Source organism: Alexandromys fortis, unplaced genomic scaffold, assembly GCF_014885135.2.
Source record: "Alexandromys fortis isolate MF-2015 unplaced genomic scaffold, M_Fortis_MF-2015_v1.1 scaffold_140, whole genome shotgun sequence".
Taxonomy (NCBI): Eukaryota; Metazoa; Chordata; class Mammalia; order Rodentia; family Cricetidae; genus Alexandromys; species Alexandromys fortis.
The window spans coordinates 2,990,058-3,005,710 of NW_026068048.1; the positions used below are offsets into that span (position 1 = coordinate 2,990,058).

The 15,653-nt window shown below is 55.7% G+C and overlaps 2 protein-coding genes across 4 annotated transcripts in view; both read right to left on the reverse strand.

Annotated features, from left to right (window-relative positions):
- The window catches only part of Hpn (hepsin), a 17,321-nt gene extending 14,177 nt beyond the window's left edge, over positions 1–3,144 (reverse strand). The window contains exons 1-2 of one of the 3 annotated variants that reach the window (XM_050118987.1): positions 2,985–3,144; positions 2,527–2,596 (exon numbers count right to left, since the gene is read on the reverse strand). In XM_050118987.1, coding sequence (XP_049974944.1) covers positions 2,527–2,542 — 16 coding nt within the window. In that variant the 5' untranslated portion in view covers positions 2,543–2,596; positions 2,985–3,144. Of the gene's footprint in view, positions 1–96; positions 565–2,526; positions 2,603–2,984 lie in introns of those variants that run through there. The other 2 variants (XM_050118986.1, XM_050118984.1) reach the window with 2 other exon arrangements.
- A 1,241-nt stretch (positions 3,145–4,385) lies between these two features.
- Scn1b (sodium voltage-gated channel beta subunit 1) lies at positions 4,386–13,437 on the reverse strand. The gene is made up of 6 exons (XM_050119023.1): positions 13,060–13,437; positions 11,500–11,666; positions 10,037–10,277; positions 5,532–5,673; positions 5,122–5,193; positions 4,386–5,034 (listed from the first exon to the last, which is right to left on the reverse strand). The coding sequence occupies exons 1-5, from the start codon at positions 13,097–13,099 to the stop codon at positions 5,127–5,129; spliced, it is 657 nt and encodes a 218-aa protein (XP_049974980.1). The 5' UTR covers positions 13,100–13,437; the 3' UTR covers positions 4,386–5,034; positions 5,122–5,126.
- Positions 13,438–15,653: the final 2,216 nt, after the last annotated feature.

Here is a 15,653-nt window from a genome sequence, read left to right on the forward strand (position 1 = left end):
TCATCCCAGGCCCTCCTCCCCTCCCCACAGCAGCCCTGTCTCCTCACCCTCATCCCAGGCCCTCCTCCCCTTCCCTCAGCAGCCCTGTCTTCTCACCTTCATCCCAGGCCCTTCGTTCAGCTGCTCAATACTTCCTTCCTGCTCCATCTTGCCAGTTCCAAGCCCCGCATGCATAGTATATGCATAGCACCTAATTGGCCCCTCTATACAGAGACCTGAGAAATGTAATATGAACCCAAACTGTCCTTTGTCTATCCAGAACATCCCCCCCCCAGCCTCCTTGGTGCTCTGGATCCAGTATTTCCAGCCCCCATCAAATAAGCATGGTTTTTAGAGTTCAGAGCCCTATGTCCCTTGAAAGCCTCAGACAGACATTGGTCATTATCAAAGATCTAAGAGAACTTGCACAGGGTGTCCTAACCATGGAACTCACAGACTGTTGATTAGAACCCATCATCCCATTTTTCAGGAGGCTGAAGCAGAAGGGTTGTTAAATTTGAGGCCAGCCTGGCCTACATTTAGTATCAAAGTATCAAAACAAAAAGAAGAGGAAAAAATACTGAGGATATGGCTCAGTAGTAGAGCCCTTGCCTAGAATCCCCCAGTGAGGGGCTGGGGTGTGGCTCAGTGGTAGAGCCCCTGCCTAGAATCCTTCTGTGAGGAGCTGGGGTGTGGCTCAGTGGTAGAGCCCCTGCCTAGAATCCTTCTGTGAGGAGCTGGGGTGTGGCTCAGTGGTAGAGCCCCTGCCTAGAATCCCCCAGTGGGGGGCAGTGATATGGCTCAGTGGTAGAGCCCCTGTCTAGAATCCCCCAGTGAGGGGCTGGGGACATGGTTCAGTAGTAGAGATTTGCCTATCATATATGAGAGCCTGCCTTTGGTCCTCACTATTTCAGGGGTAGAAAGAAAAATAGAAAGGGCTTGGGCCACCTCCAGCACTACCTTATGGAGAGACCCCCACTCTGCCGAGGACTATTCTGAGGTTCGACAGCCAAAGACACCACCAGCTCCAGCACGCACCTGTACTGATCACTCTGCCCCATCTTCCCCTGCCAGGCATGTCCTCCTCCCTGATCATCCTTTGAGTCACATTTCACACTTCATCTCTGCTCATTCCAGGGCCCCAGCCGCCGTGCCGAACGCCTGGAGCACACATCCCCAGCCATCAGCGGTCTCATAAACACCAGCAGCTGCCCCGGTGGAGGCTCTTGGGACCACACACCACTCACTTCACTGTCCTTTGAATCCCTTCAGTCCATGCCACCACCAACCCTTCACCTTTCCCGCTGCAGCCCTTCCAGAGCACAGCAGGCTGCTTGGGGATGCAGAGAGCATGCGCCACATCTTCCCTTTGTAGACAGCCCCAGCATCCAGCCAGCCATTCTCTCCTGTTTTCTTACCCGTAGCCCTAGCCCAGTTACCTCTCTTCAATCTCTAGGAAAAAAAGAGCCCCAAAGGGGCCTGGCTCTCTCACTCATCTGGTCACGCTGTACAAAGCAAAGGGGAGTCTGAGTTCACAGTGGACCATTGCTCGCCTGACACCGTGCTTACCCCCAGGCCCACATGCTTACTGCTCCCTACATTGGCGTCAGTCACGTCTTCATACCACACAGCGACCGTTTCCATCTTACAGAGGTTTGAAACAGACACCCAGAGAGGACGTGACATCACACAGTTAGAAAGTGCCTGGGACTAAACTCAGCTAGTCTGGCACCCCAAAGACAGGCAGGGGTGAGGGCTGGGGGAAGGGGAGAAGGCCACCCCGATTGGAGTCTCCATCTAGTCCCCAAGTACAGACAAAGTAACAAGAGAGGCTGGCCTCCAGTGTGAGCGTCTCAGTCACCCCTCAGGTGGCTTCTCTGCCTCTCTCCTCTCTACCCATCCAGGTCAAGTCCAAAGTCCTCCTTCTGCTCTTTTGCCCACAAAGCCAGGAGGGAGAAGGAATGCCTGAAACTGTAGGGGGTCTTGGGTCCTTGGGTTCCTGGGTCCCCACAGCGACTGACCCCCCTTCAGAACGTCTCGGGGTTATGACACGTATCTCACGCCCCGAGTCCCAAGCTGTTGCCTGTGTGTTCCATGATCCCAACAACCTCCTGGAGGGAGTTATTATTACCCGTCCCTACTTGGCTGCAGGGAAGGGTGTCCCAGAGACCACCTGCTACCTGTCCAAGATCACACAGCAAAAGCCAACAGAAGCAGCCTGACTGACTCTATACCCTTAACCGAGATGACAACGGCAGAAGCCCTACACCTCAGCACCCCAAAGACGACACATGTTGGTTAGCTGAGAAATTCCTGGGACATGAGGGGAAACTAAGGCACCAGGAAGTTCATATGGGGTCGTCAGGAGACAGACACACAGAAGGCTGGCTAATAGTTAATTAGATAGACAAGACTGGGGCCAGGGGTGGTCTTGAGTCTGATAGAAAGACCCCAAGACAGGGGGCTGGGTACAGGTTGGGAGACAAAGCAGAAGATGGGTGCTCGGTAGGGCCCCCGAAGCTGGGTTTTGGGGACAGGGGGACTCACCCTCCTTCTGCGCCATGTCAGGGACTCTTGTTAATGATTCCCAGCTTGACCTGTTGGGCTGGGGCGGAACCTGGGGACAGGAACAAGGAGGCACGGCCTGGGGGAGCCTGGTTTGGCTCTGTCCTGGCGCCCCCAGTCCCAGGCTCTCATCCAGGGAGCAGCTGGCCCTGAGCTGGGCACAGAGCATGCAAGGGCAGAGGTTGGGCCGGGGTCAGTGGTGGCCATGTATGACCAGCCACCAGGGGGACACCTGGAGTGGCAAGGCAGAGCCTGGAGGACCGAGGCTGAACTTTCAGGGGACTTGAAGGTTGAAAAACTTTGGGGAGTCCTCGGATGTCTGAACTGGCAGGGAAAGAAGGGTGGAGGTGATCTGGGGTTCCTGGCATCCCATCTATGGGCTGGTGGGCATCAGATTGGTGGGAGGGGGTGGACAAGGGACTCCGTATTCTGTGCCTTACCCTGGGGTCCGCAGGAGATGGTGCAGGTTTGGGGTTAGTCTCCGGGCCTGGGGAGGCGCATGGCGTCCCCACAGCCGCGGGCAGCGCGGGAGGCAGGGGTGGCAGCGGCCGCCAGCAGCTTGGGGCCTGCTGAGCCTGCCGCCTCACCTGAGGAGGAGGGGGCTGGGTGGGAGGCGGAGACGGGGCGGGGAAGGGCGGACCCCAGGACTGGCTGCCACAGAGGCCACCTGGCTAATGGGGCGGGGCCTGCAGGGGTTGAACCGGGTAGGCTCAACCACCAGCCTGTCCTCCCACTTGCAGGGGTATTCAGGTGTGCTCCGAGGCCCAGAGGATGGGATTCCTAACTGGAGGAATGAGCTACAAAGTTCTGGCTTCGCTAGGTCCACCATGCTTGTGGCCATGTAGTCCTCCATTCGCATTTGCTTCCATGCCGATACCCAGCCCTCCTCTGATCCAGTCCATGCCGCCATGGGCCTCTAGTCCTTCCTGTCCCTAGCGGGGCCCAGCCCCTCCCCCGCCACTTTCCTACAAGTCACGGGGGCTGGTTTGTTTTGGCAGCCGCTGTGCTGCCTGCCCAGTGACCTCTGGAGCCCGGAAAGTCCTGATAGGGGGATGGGGGGCTTGGCCCTGAAAAGGCAACACTGATTGCCCAGGCGCAGGCCAAGTGACCGGAAGTGGCTAGCCGCAAGTGCATCCAGTCCCACCATCCGCCAAGTGCCATTCAGGTCAGACCCCAGATCCAGATAAACACCAGACTGCCCAGGAGGCCCTCTACACCTGCCCAATGGCCCGGGCTGGCATTTGAGTCACAACAGCTGTCCCCACACAGCAGGCCACCTACTTGCCCTCTCTTGCACCTCCTCCAGCCACAGGCCTGACACCTCTCTCATGCAGGGGCCACACTGGTTCTGCCTGACTGATGGGCCTGACTGATGGGCCTGACTCTCTCTTGTCTTCCTTGCGTCCTTCTCTGTTGGGTCTCTGCCGCTACCGCAATCTCTCTCTCTCTCTCTCTCTCTCTCTCTCTCTCTCTCTCTCTCTCTCTCTCTCTCTGCCTCTGTCCATCCTTCTTGCTGTCTTACTGTACTGCCCTCTCCCTCTCCCTCTCCCCAAAACTTTTACTCAGAATTCTCAGAGCATAGCAAGCTCCACAAAACCCCAACGTTCAGTCGCCTGTCCCTGCAGATCACAAAGCCGCCTTCTGGACTCCGGCCCTGACTCCTACCCACGGAAATAACGACTCCCAGAGTCACACTGTTAACCAAGCTCTAAGCCCTTCTTCAGTGCCTCCAATGTGGCCAGGGCCCTGCTGCTTGTTGGGAAGTAGGATTCCCAAAAGACACTCCAAGGCCTTGGGACAGGGACCGGGGGAGCTGGGGATGCTAATGAGAGACTGGAGACTCGAGTCCAAGAATCTTTATTTCATGAACAAAACTACTTCTGTAAAGAGAGGAGGCCGAAGAGGCCCTTCCCGAGAGACCACAATTGAAGGCTGGTGAGAGAGGGGGGGCGGACCAGGTCTAGGAGGTGTCACGGAGAGGGAACCCCAGGTCCAGCCGGAGGAAGCGGAAGGGAGATGAAACCCAGAACCCCCTGGCCACGACTGTCCCTGTCCCAGCTCCTCTTGACCCCATCGAGCAGGGCTGGAGCCGGCTGGCCTGGCAGTGCGTGTGGGAAGTGGTCTATGTGCAAATCAGCAAAAAGAAGGGGGCGGGGCTTGCCCCCCTCGCCTCACCGCCCCCTCCCCCAAACAGGCAGCAAAAGCAGGGTGGGGCGGCCATATTGCTTCACCCGTCATGCATGGCGGTGGGAGGGTGGGCGGGAGGCGGTGGGTGAGGTGGGATCAGTCCCTGCCCGCTCCCACCCAGGTGGCTCCTCTGCAGGATTGTGAGGCTGGGGAGACCGATGGGCTGACTCCCATTGCTGGGGGAGGGTCCCCGTCAGGGGCTGACCCCCCACAGGCGGGGGAGGGTACCCATCAGGGGCTGATCCCCACTGCGGGGGAGGATACCCATCAGGGCTGGCTCTTCCTTGAGGTGAAGCCCAGGGCCTGCAGGGTAAGAAGTAGAGACTTGGAGACCCAGTCCCTGAACCCTCCTTCTGGCTGGCGGTGCCCAGAGCGGTTCATCAGCCTTACCAGCGCTATTCAGCCACCTGGACGCCTGTACAGTTCTCTTTGCTCTCGGATGTAATGGCCAGGTATTCCGAGCTGTTCCGGGAAAAGCAAGGCAGACAGTGACCCCTGGGCCCAACCCTGAGCAGAATGGGGTCCCTGACTCAGGCATGCAGGGCTACTAAGACTGGAGAGGACTAGGGGGGAAGCCCTGAATCTGAGAGGCCTCTGTAACTACAGGACACCTCTGTGGCATTCAGGAATCTGTAGCGGCAACCGAAAGACTTGGGTTCGAATCCTGGCTCTGCTGCCTGGCAGCGGTGCCGTCCTCTTCTCCTCATCTGCAAGCAGCTACGCTATTCGTCTCTGCCGCAGATGCTGGGGTGCCAGATGGCACTGGGGTGGCCTCAGCCCGCCTCGCCAGCCCCACTCACGCATTTTCTTGTGCAGCAGCTTCCGTGGCAGCGGCGATCTTCTTGTAGCAGTACACCATCTCCGCCACGAGCCATATGGTCAACACCACAATGAGCACGTACATCATGATCTCCGACACGATGGACGCCATGTCTCTGTTGGCTGCAGGGACCGGACATGGTTTAAGGAGGGGGCAGCGGCTCCAGCTCAAGGAGACACAACAGCCCCAGAGTGTAATATGTTTGCTGTGTGAACTCAGGCAAGTGGTTCAACCTCTCTGAGCCCGGGCCGCAAACAAGGTAATTGTGCTGGTTTCCATGGGAAATTACAGGGACTCTGATCAAGTGACAAGGTGCTTGGGATGGGCCTAGGGGTTGCTGTCATCCTGCCTCCCTGTGGCATTTGTGACATTTAGGAGGGTGCACCTGCCGCACTTGATAGTCTGACTCTGCAAATCAAATGTGTGGGGTTCAAATCTCAACTCCGCCAGCTGTGTGACCTTGAAAAAGTGACTAAGCCTCTCTAGGGCCTAGGTTACCTCCAACAGCAAAAACAAACAAACAAACAAGAAGAGTTTCTCAGGACAGTAGTGTTCATCCTGTCATGACCCTCAAGGGGTGTTCTTATTACTGTTGTAATTGAGGCCACTCTGTGTCTACTGGGTTTTTCTGTGTAGCCCTGGCTGTCCTGGAACTCGCTCTGTAGACCAGGCTGGCTTTGAACTCACACCGCCTGCCTCTGGAGTGCTAGGATTAAAAGTGTGTGCCACCACCACCTGGCTCTCTGGCTTTGCTTTTTATTAGCTGTGCAACTTCAGGCAAAAGACTCCCCCTCTCTGAGGCTCAGTGCCCCTCTGTCAGATGAGGACAAACGCTCAGATTGCTGCGCAGAGGCGACAGAACAGGGAGCATGGTGGCCAGCGCTGCTCAGCACGGGCGGCTTTCGGGAAAGCCTCCCTGCTCTCTGCATTGCCGGCTTGCCTCTCCAGCTTCCTTTCATGGGGTCTAAATTTAAACTGTAAAGGGAACGTGTCCAGTCAGGGGACTGGAGGGGAAGGACGCTTTGGCACAACTCCTCAGCCAGATTTGGCTGGTGTCCACCCTACATCCCTGGCCCCCTTGGTAGCCCGGATCTCATTCCCCCCACCTCCGCTCCACCCCTGCTGGCCAGTGAGTCTTCCTCTCCTGCGAGCCTGTGCCAAGACAATGCTGGTGTTTCTGGGTCAGAGGGAGGAGGGCAGTGTACAGGGCTGGATGTTCCCCCATCTGCTCACTCATTCATTCATTCATCAGGGATCACCCATGCCATGAGTGACCCCTCTACACGACTCTGCTAAAGTCTCTTTCTTTGCCTTAGACAGGGACTCTCTATATAGCCTAAGCTGGCCTCGAACTCACAGCCCTCCTGCCTCTGCCTTCCAAATGCTGAGAGTTAAGCATGCTACAACCACATTCCATTCTGTTGTCTTTTCTATCTACAGCCCATTTTCCAGACAAGGACTCCAAGGACCAGAGATAGTTTGGTGCTGAGCCAATGACGCACAGCCGAGATGGGCTCAGAGCTGGGGCTGGACCCCAAGCATAATTGTTCAGAGTGTATGGTCGCCGTCCTGTGGCCAAGGTGAACCCTGTAACAGCTGATTAATACCCAGGTCGTCTTCGCCAAGCCATTGGGCGTCTCAGGAGGAAGAACTGCAGGGGCCCTCACTTTACAGATGAGACCAAGGGAGAGCCCACCGGGTCACATGGAGGGGCTCCCAGGCGTGCTCTTTGAATACCCCATCTTTCCTGAGGACTGGACCCAGACAGAGTACTACCACTGAGCCACAACCCTTTTTCCATTTTGTCATGGGGTCTTGCCATGTTCCCCAGACTAGCCTTGAATTCTCCCTACGGCCCGGCTTCTATCTTAGCCTCAGGAAAGATCCCCATTGGGCCTTTGCCTACTTAAGGCCCCTAGAATCCTCTAAGACTGCCTTTGGGTCCACACAGCAGCCCTTCTGTGGGCCAGAGTCCTCGTCAGCCTCAGACGCTGTGAGGTGCAGATCCTCTGAGTGTGTAACTGTGTCCCCTGTCGAGCCCAGCTGCATGGCCACCTTCCATGCCTTCATCCATCACTTGGCTTTGGGATGTAACTTCATGCGTGTTTAGGGGCTACAATGGGTGATGCCAGGAACACAGCAAGAAGGCGGGTGAGAACAAGAACCAGACCTGGTAGGAACCAGGTGAGATGGCTCACACCTCTGAGCCCAGCACCTGGGAGGCTGAGGCAGGAGTCTCACACCAGCCTGGGCTACAGAGGGAGTGCTTGCCTAGCATGCACGGAGCCCTGGGCTTGTGTACCAGCACTCAAGAGAACGGGCAAAGTGACACATACATTTAATCCTGGCATGTGGAAGGTACGGGAAGGAGAGTCAGGTGTTCAAGGTTAGAAAGCAAGTTGACCATTAGCCTGGGTAACATTAGACCTTGTCTTTTCTTTAAAGCCCTCAAAAGAACATAAATCAAAAATAGAACATAGAAAAAAAAACCAGCTATGGACAGCTGGGGGTAGTGGCACACACCTTTAATCCCAGCACTCAGGAGGCAGAGGTGGGTGGAGCTCAGAGTTCGAGGCCAGCCTGGTCTATAGAGATAGTTCCAGAACAGCCGGGGCTATGAGAGAAACTCTATGTCTGAGAAAGTGAAACAACACACATTAGTTTTTCAGGTGTGGTGACTCACACCTATAATCCCAGTACTCAGGAAGCTGAGGCAGGAGAATTTGTTTGAGTAGGAATATGGATCTGATGTTAGCCTGGGCTACGTAGTGGACAGCTTGTCTCAAAATAAACATGCAAGTAAATAATTAAATACCAAAAAGTAATACAATAAACTATGGCTACTGAGATGGCCTAGCGGGTCGAGGCATTTGCCACCAAGTTTGATAACCTGCGTTTGATCCTCAGGGTCCAAGTGGTGGAATGAGACCTCTGACCTCCACGTGTGCCCCACAACATGTGCATGTCATACGCCTCGCACACCAAAGAAAAATATTGTCGAAAAGAAAATTAAAGCAACAGTACTGTGGTATGGCAGGTAGAACATGCTACCTAGATTCTTCTGGAAACATGAGCTCAGCAGAAAGGGCTCTGTGTTCTGAACACAGTCACCTCTGCAGGCCTGAGAGTTATGTATGGCTGGGCCGAGAATGTGGATAAAAGTCAAGCTTTACGATGGGCGTGGCCTGAGCAAGGGCCCACAGGAGGCGAGGCGGAGACTGAGGGCGCTCACCAGCTTCCCCTCAGAAGCTGGGGTTTGTGATGCCCGGGTTTGGAGGGGCCTTCGCTCCCCTGGACCCCGACCTCGCAGGCAAAACTCCACTTTCTGTGCCCACCGCCCACCACACACCCAGCGTGGTGACGTCCCCGTGCCTCCCTCGGATGCGCCTCTCACTTGCCTTCTGTACCATTTTGATGAGAAACATAAAAAAAGCTAATTATAACAAGAATCCTGCAGACTCTGGCTGAGGGAACACGGATGCACGCGAGAAACCGCCTGGGGCTGGGGGTTGTTAACCCAAGCAAGGCTGGATTCAGATCCACGACCCAGTCAGGTGACTTGGTTGCAGGATCTCACCTCCCTGAGCCTGGACTTTTGGGTCAACAATACGGAGTGGTGAAGCCCCTCCCTCAGATGCTGGTGGGAGGGTCCAACAGGGACGTTTTAAAGGAGTCGGAATATCAAGGGACCAGGTCGGGAGGATGGGAAGTGCTACTGGCCCCCAGGGATTCACTTCCCAGAGTCCTTCACTGCCTCCAGGCTTGGAATAGCTCCCTGACTTTCTAAGACAAGAGGACACACGAACTCTGGAAAATTCCGACTGATGCTGATCAGAAGAAGCTCTGTCTCCAAGTGGTGGCGCACGCCTTTAGTCCCAGCACTCGGAAGGCAGAGACAGTTGGATCTCTGTGAGTTCAAGGCCAGCCTGGTTTACAGAAGGATTTCCAGGACAGCCAGGGCTACACAGAGAAATCCTGCCTTGAAAAACAAACAAACAAACACACGGAGTTGGAGAGTAGCCTGAGCTACAAAGCAAAACCTTACCTCAAAACTAAAAACTATGATCTGAGAAAGCAGTCCAAAGACGCTAAAAGCAAAATGCTGGCTCCACTCAGAAATACCCCAGGCCTCTGTGGTCCCCAGTAAGGCCCCAGCTCACCACTGTGTGCCCTCACCTAAGAGACACTCCAAGCCATATACGATATTCTCTCTGGTCCCTGGGGACAATCCTGGGGCTCAGAGAACGGAAGACACCTGTCCGAGGTCACACAGCTTGAGTACAACTTAGTACACACGATTTATGGGGGAAAGACCTACTCTGACCTCCCGTGGGCTGAAGCGCCAAAGACTCCAGAACCAGAAAGGGGTGTCATTCCCCCTGTGGCTGTGGGCTGTTGGCTGGTCTCTGTGTGGCACCAGCCTGTCCCCTTCTTCCCATCTGTCCCTCCATCTGGCTTGCCGGAGGGTCACAAGACTTGACTCACCCTTGTCCACCACCTCCAGGTGGATCTTCTTGACGACGCTGGTGTTGTGCTCGTAATTATCGAAGAAGAGGAGACGGTAGACGTGACACTCGTAGTCGCCAGAGTGGTTGTAGGTGACGTTGGTGATGAAGATGGACAGGTCCTGCAGGTCCTTGGTGCCCCGGCTCCCGTTCCACACCACGCGGCCCTCAAAGCGCTCATCTTCCTCCAGCTGCAGCACCTCGTTCTCATAGCGTAGGATCTTGTTGTGGTTAGTGATGAGTGGGTATGTAAGTCACTGGGTCTGTCTTCCACAAGTGTGGCCCCCATACTGTCCCCCATCCTGACCCTTCCAAGTACAGATGATGTATATATGGTAGCAGCATCTTTTGTTGTGTGGTTCTGACATTGTAACCTATGCATATGCTAGTCAGGGCTCTACCACTGAGCCATGCCTCAGCCCCTCACTGTTGAATTTCTGGCAAGGATTCTATTGCCAAGCCCCACCCTCAGTTCCTTTCTGATGGGTTTCAGGCAAGTGCTCTCTCATTGAGCTATGTCCCCAGCCCAAGCTCAGGCATCTTGACTTGGGCAGTGAGGGGTCAAGGAGGTTGAGATCTCAGCTGGGACCATGGCAGCCCCCGACTGTCCTAGCCATGAGATACATACACACACACACACAATCCCACAGTCCGAAGCTCCACCTGGCTTCTGTATTCCCCTTCTCCACACTTCTTTCCCAGCCACTGGTCACCCTCAGACACAGGCTCCCTGTCCTACCACACGCACATTTCAGAATACACACAGAGAAAACTTTGCTCTTTGATATTGCTCTAAGGCTGCCCAAGACATTTTTGCTGGTGCATTCTAATTCAAGTGACAGGCTTTCACTGCCCACCATATGCCAGCTGCATCAACTCATTCAACCCTCGTGCAGACCTAAGGGGCTGAAGCCAGTGAGGTGGTTTAGCAGGCTAAGGTACTTGCCACCACACTGGTAGCCTGAGTTCGACCCTTAGGACCCATGTGGTAGAATGAGAAAATGGACTCCTGCAAGTTATGCTCTGACCTCCACACACATGCTATGCCATGTACATACATACACACATACAATAAATGTAATTAAAAAAAAATATGGGGCAGAGACCACGACCCCTCACAGTTACAGGACCCATGCGCAGTGACTTGCCTAAGGTGATCGGTAGTCTGTGGTGAGTGGGGGTTTAAACCCAGGTCACTCGTCACATCCACATCTTCATCATTAGCAAAGCACTCACACCAGCCAAATGCCTGCCTGTAATCCCAGTACTTGAGAAACTGAGGCAGGAGGATTGCCAAGAGTTAGAACCCAGACTGAGCTACTTAGCGACACCCTGTCTCCACAGCACTAAAAGCAACATTGAAAAGCAAGCAAGCAGCCTTAAGATCTAGCACAGCTGGCTCCATCCTCTGGATGCTAACCCAGCCCAGGCACCCACACAAACCTTGACAAATTCCTCTGTCCCCTTCTGGCGGAAGGTCCACTCCGTGAAAGTCTCGGCGCTGGTCTCGCTGCGACGCTTACAGGAGATGCACAGGATTTTGAAGGTCATCCCGTAGACAGCCTCTGTCTCGGAGTCCACCTCCACGCAACCCCCCCAAGCTGAGGACACTGTGGACACAGTGGGCTCAACTCAGCGAGGCACCTGCCACTCTAGGCAGCACCGGGCTTGCTGCCCCACAAAAGCCATCTGTTTCCTTTTCACCATTTATGAACAGAGTGGATGCCAAACCTATCCCTGATTCTCGCTCGCTGTGTGACCTTGACAAGCCCCCCATCTTCTGGGAGCCTCAGTTTCTCTCCCCCCTACCCACTCTTCCCTTCCCCTGCCTATTAGGTAGTCGCCAGGTAGAATATGCACTGTGGAGGATATCCTTGGGGTGAGTAACTCCACTGAAGCACCCTGGCCTCAAAAGGCCGACAGCCTTCTAGGCAGGGGTTCTAGCGGTCCATGTCAATCCCACCAAACTGGTGTGCAGAACCAGTCACGGCTTGAGAGACGGGAAGGTTGGCTGAGCGGGGCTCACTCCAGCCCCACTCCTCCTCCCTCTAGCCTCTCTGTAACCCCCCCCCCCCCCCAACTTCACCACCCTGCTCTGTCCCCTTTTTCACAGACTTTCTCACTTCAAGACATTCACCCTAAGTTAAAAGTTCTTTCCTGCCTCGGGGTCTTTGCTCAGCCTCAGGTCCCTCCTTCACCCTCTTACCTGTCACCTCTTGCCTCCACCACTCACTAGCTGACGAAGTCCTGTCTTCTATTGGAGCTCTGGGTCCCTTCTTTGTCCCCCAGCCTCCTGATCTCTTAGTCTTCAGGGCTTCTGGTTCACCTTCCCTGTTGCCTCAGTGTCCCCTATATTTATTCCTCCTAGGGGTGTCTGAGGTCCTAGATCCGCTGTGTTCCTCGCTCTGTCTTCCCATCCTTGTATGTCTCACCATTACTATTACTGTTATTGATTTTATTTTTTTTTTAAACTCCCATCTGGCTGGCATTCTCCATCCCCTCTCGGTCTCTCCAGATCTTTCCACGTTTCTCAAGTTTCTCTGTCCCTGGCTCCGGCTCTCAACTCTCTCGCTCCAATGTCCCTGTCGTCCGCCTCAGTCTCTTGGTTTATTCCCACTCCCTGGACATGTTTGATGTCTTCCCTCGGTATCCATCCCTCCGGGTTTGTCTCTCCGGGCCCCAGTCCCCAGGCGACGCCTTCCCCCAACCCCTCACGCGGCTGTGGGTGTCACATTGCAGCCTGCGGGGCTCTGCAAGCAGCTGACTCCGCGTCTCCTCGCCCCCGGCCCGGCGCCCGCAGACCAATCTCCGTGCCAAGTGCTCCCCCCCACCCCCGAGAATCTCCTGTATCTCCAGGATCTTCTTCTCGTGTCGTCTGGGGTCCCGCGACCCCAGTGACCTCGCACCGCGCACAACTTCCCAGGCAGGGAATTGGCGAGCTTGAGCCACGCGGGCGGGGGGCGTCCCGAGCGCCAATGGCGCGTGTCCCCCAGCAACACTCACCCAGCGCCGCGCCCACCACTAGGGCCAGCAGCGTCCCCATGGCCGAGCAGGGCAGCGGGTGCGCAGAGCGCGGCGACAGGCGATGGGGCCCGGAGGCGACTGGCCCGGGCGCCGGGCGCGGGCGCGGCAGCTGCGGCTGGGGGGGCGCGCCCCCCCGCTCCGGTTACCGCCGGGGGCCCAGCCCCGGGGCCGGGAGAGCGGGCATTCCCGCCGCGCGGCGGGAGGCTAGGGATGCTGCGTGCGCTCGCGCCACAGGGCGCATCCAGGCTGCGGCGACCCCTGCCTGGCTCCGGACGCAGCTTAGGAGCTCGCTGTCGGGCTCCCGGCGCTGGGGCGCGGACCAAGGGCTCCTGCGCACTGCAGCGTCGGCCCGGGAGGGAGGAGGGAGCCAAAAGAGGGAGGAGGAAACGGGAGGGGGCGGGATGAATCACCGCGGGGGGAGGGCGCGGCCGCCCAGCCTTTGCCGCAGCGGCCCGGGAGGCGCCGGGGCACCGGCCTCTCTGGTGGCTCCCCGGGCTTCTGCGCACCCGAGGAGTGGCCTGGGTCACTCCGACTTCGCCAGACTCTTTGGGATGGAGGGACCCTTTCCTCTTCTTCTTCTTCCGAGGAAGGACATCTCCAGACACCCAAGAGGACTTGGAGGACAGTTCGAGGGACCAGTTTCTGTTTTCCTAATTATGGAGGTCAACCTTATCGAGTTCACGAGGAGATGGGGCTGGGACATCCGAGGGATCTACTTTTGATATCTGAGATCCCTCGGACTGGAGGTCACTGAGCCAGAACCTAAGAGGGCTCGAAGGGGTGAAGGGGTCAGGCTAGGGCTGTATAGAAACCTCCAAACCATATACAAGCCGAAAGGGTACCTTGACATCCCACCACTCTGGGGTAGGAGGTGCCAGGTTTCAAAAGAGACATTCCCGCGATCTCCTCCCCCCCCCTCTTGCGCGCCCCACGACTCTGACGTCATCTTCCCAGCTCTCCTCCCACTCTACCGTCCACCGATTCTCCCCACCCCCAGCACACCAGCTTATCACTGCTTGGGGCCTTTGCCCTACTTCCTGCCTGGACACCCCTCACCCCATCCCCGCCCACTGTCCCCAGGTGATGGAAGGACTGACTCTCTGTTCTAAAACCCAGGGCTCCAATGTCACCTTCACCGTATTTACTGTGCGCATTTTGAATCATCTGCCTCTCTCCATACTTACTGGGCCATCTTGGTTCTTATTTACTTTGTCGGAATAATTAGTTGTTGGTTAGGTACCAACAAGGGATTGTTTCAGTGTTTATTATATTGTATTTACTCTGTGCGTGTGAGACCACTCATCCATATCAAGGCATACATATGAAGGTCAGAGGACAACTTGGAAGACATCTTCACTATATGGGTCTTATGGGTTGAACTTAGGTCATTAGGCCTGGAGGCCAGTACCCTTAACTGCTAAGCCATATCTCTCCAGGCCCTTTTGTTTTCTTAGAGACAGGCTCTCACTATGTAGCCCAGGCTAGCTTCTACCTGGTGGTCCTCCTGTTTCAGTGTGCACCACCACACCATGCTTGTAGTCTTGGTCTGTCTGCTGCCTGCACCTTCCCCAGGGTGAGAATACTGTCCTGTGTCCCAACAGGTCCCCAGCACCTTGACCTCTTCTTGGCCCATTATAGGGTTCTAGGTCACCAGGACCAAGGTGGGAGACTCTTAGCAAGGGGTGGCTGGCCCCATACTAGCTACCAGTTCTGCTTGGAATAAGGTCCTGGAGAAGCCACAGTGTGGGGCAGGTCCAGGACACAGTGGCCAATAGCCAGGGACACCAGACACCTTTGTGGTCTGGGCTTTTGAGCCAGCACCTCCTGAGCAGTGAAATTCCTTGTGCAGAAAATAACCCTTTCACAGTTCCAGTGGCCCCGGTGGGGGCTGGGAGGAGGTGGCTCAGGGAGTTCAGGCCCCAGCGGTGGACAGGAGACACATCCTTACAGCCCTACAAGACTGGTGTCCAAGGAGGCTCTCTGGTGGAGGAAAAGCAGCCTTTTACTCTAATGAACTTAATTCTTACTTCAAGGAGTTGTCCTTCCGCCCAGTTTGCAGGTGTGAGAAGAGAGCCTCGGCATGGGGAACAGGCAGATGGCACACTGCAGCGGAGGAGTGTGTGTGTGTGCAAGTGAGCTCGTGTGCGCGGCTTTGCCCTTTGCTTGTTACTGCTTCCATCCAATCCTTCCACCCCACAACTTGGCATGTGACTTTCCAAAAGTCCTGCCAGACTGACAGACTCTTCCTTCCCTTTGGCCTCAGCCCAGGGTTTGGAGGGCATAGCTGGGTTCGACCTGCACCACCGATGACTGATGGGGAGGTGGTTGGTTTTAGGAGAGACAGTAACTTGTGTATAAACTTGAAGATCTGGAGCTGGAAAGGTGGCTCAGCACTTAAAAGCATTTGTTGCTCTTGCAGAGGACCCAGGTTCGGTTCCCGGCACCCACATGATGGCTCACAACCACCCAAAGTTCTAGGGGATTCGGTGCCCTGTTGTGATCTGAGGACACAATGCACATCCATACAGACAGGCAAGACACTCATTCATACAGAAAACAAAAGATAAATCTAA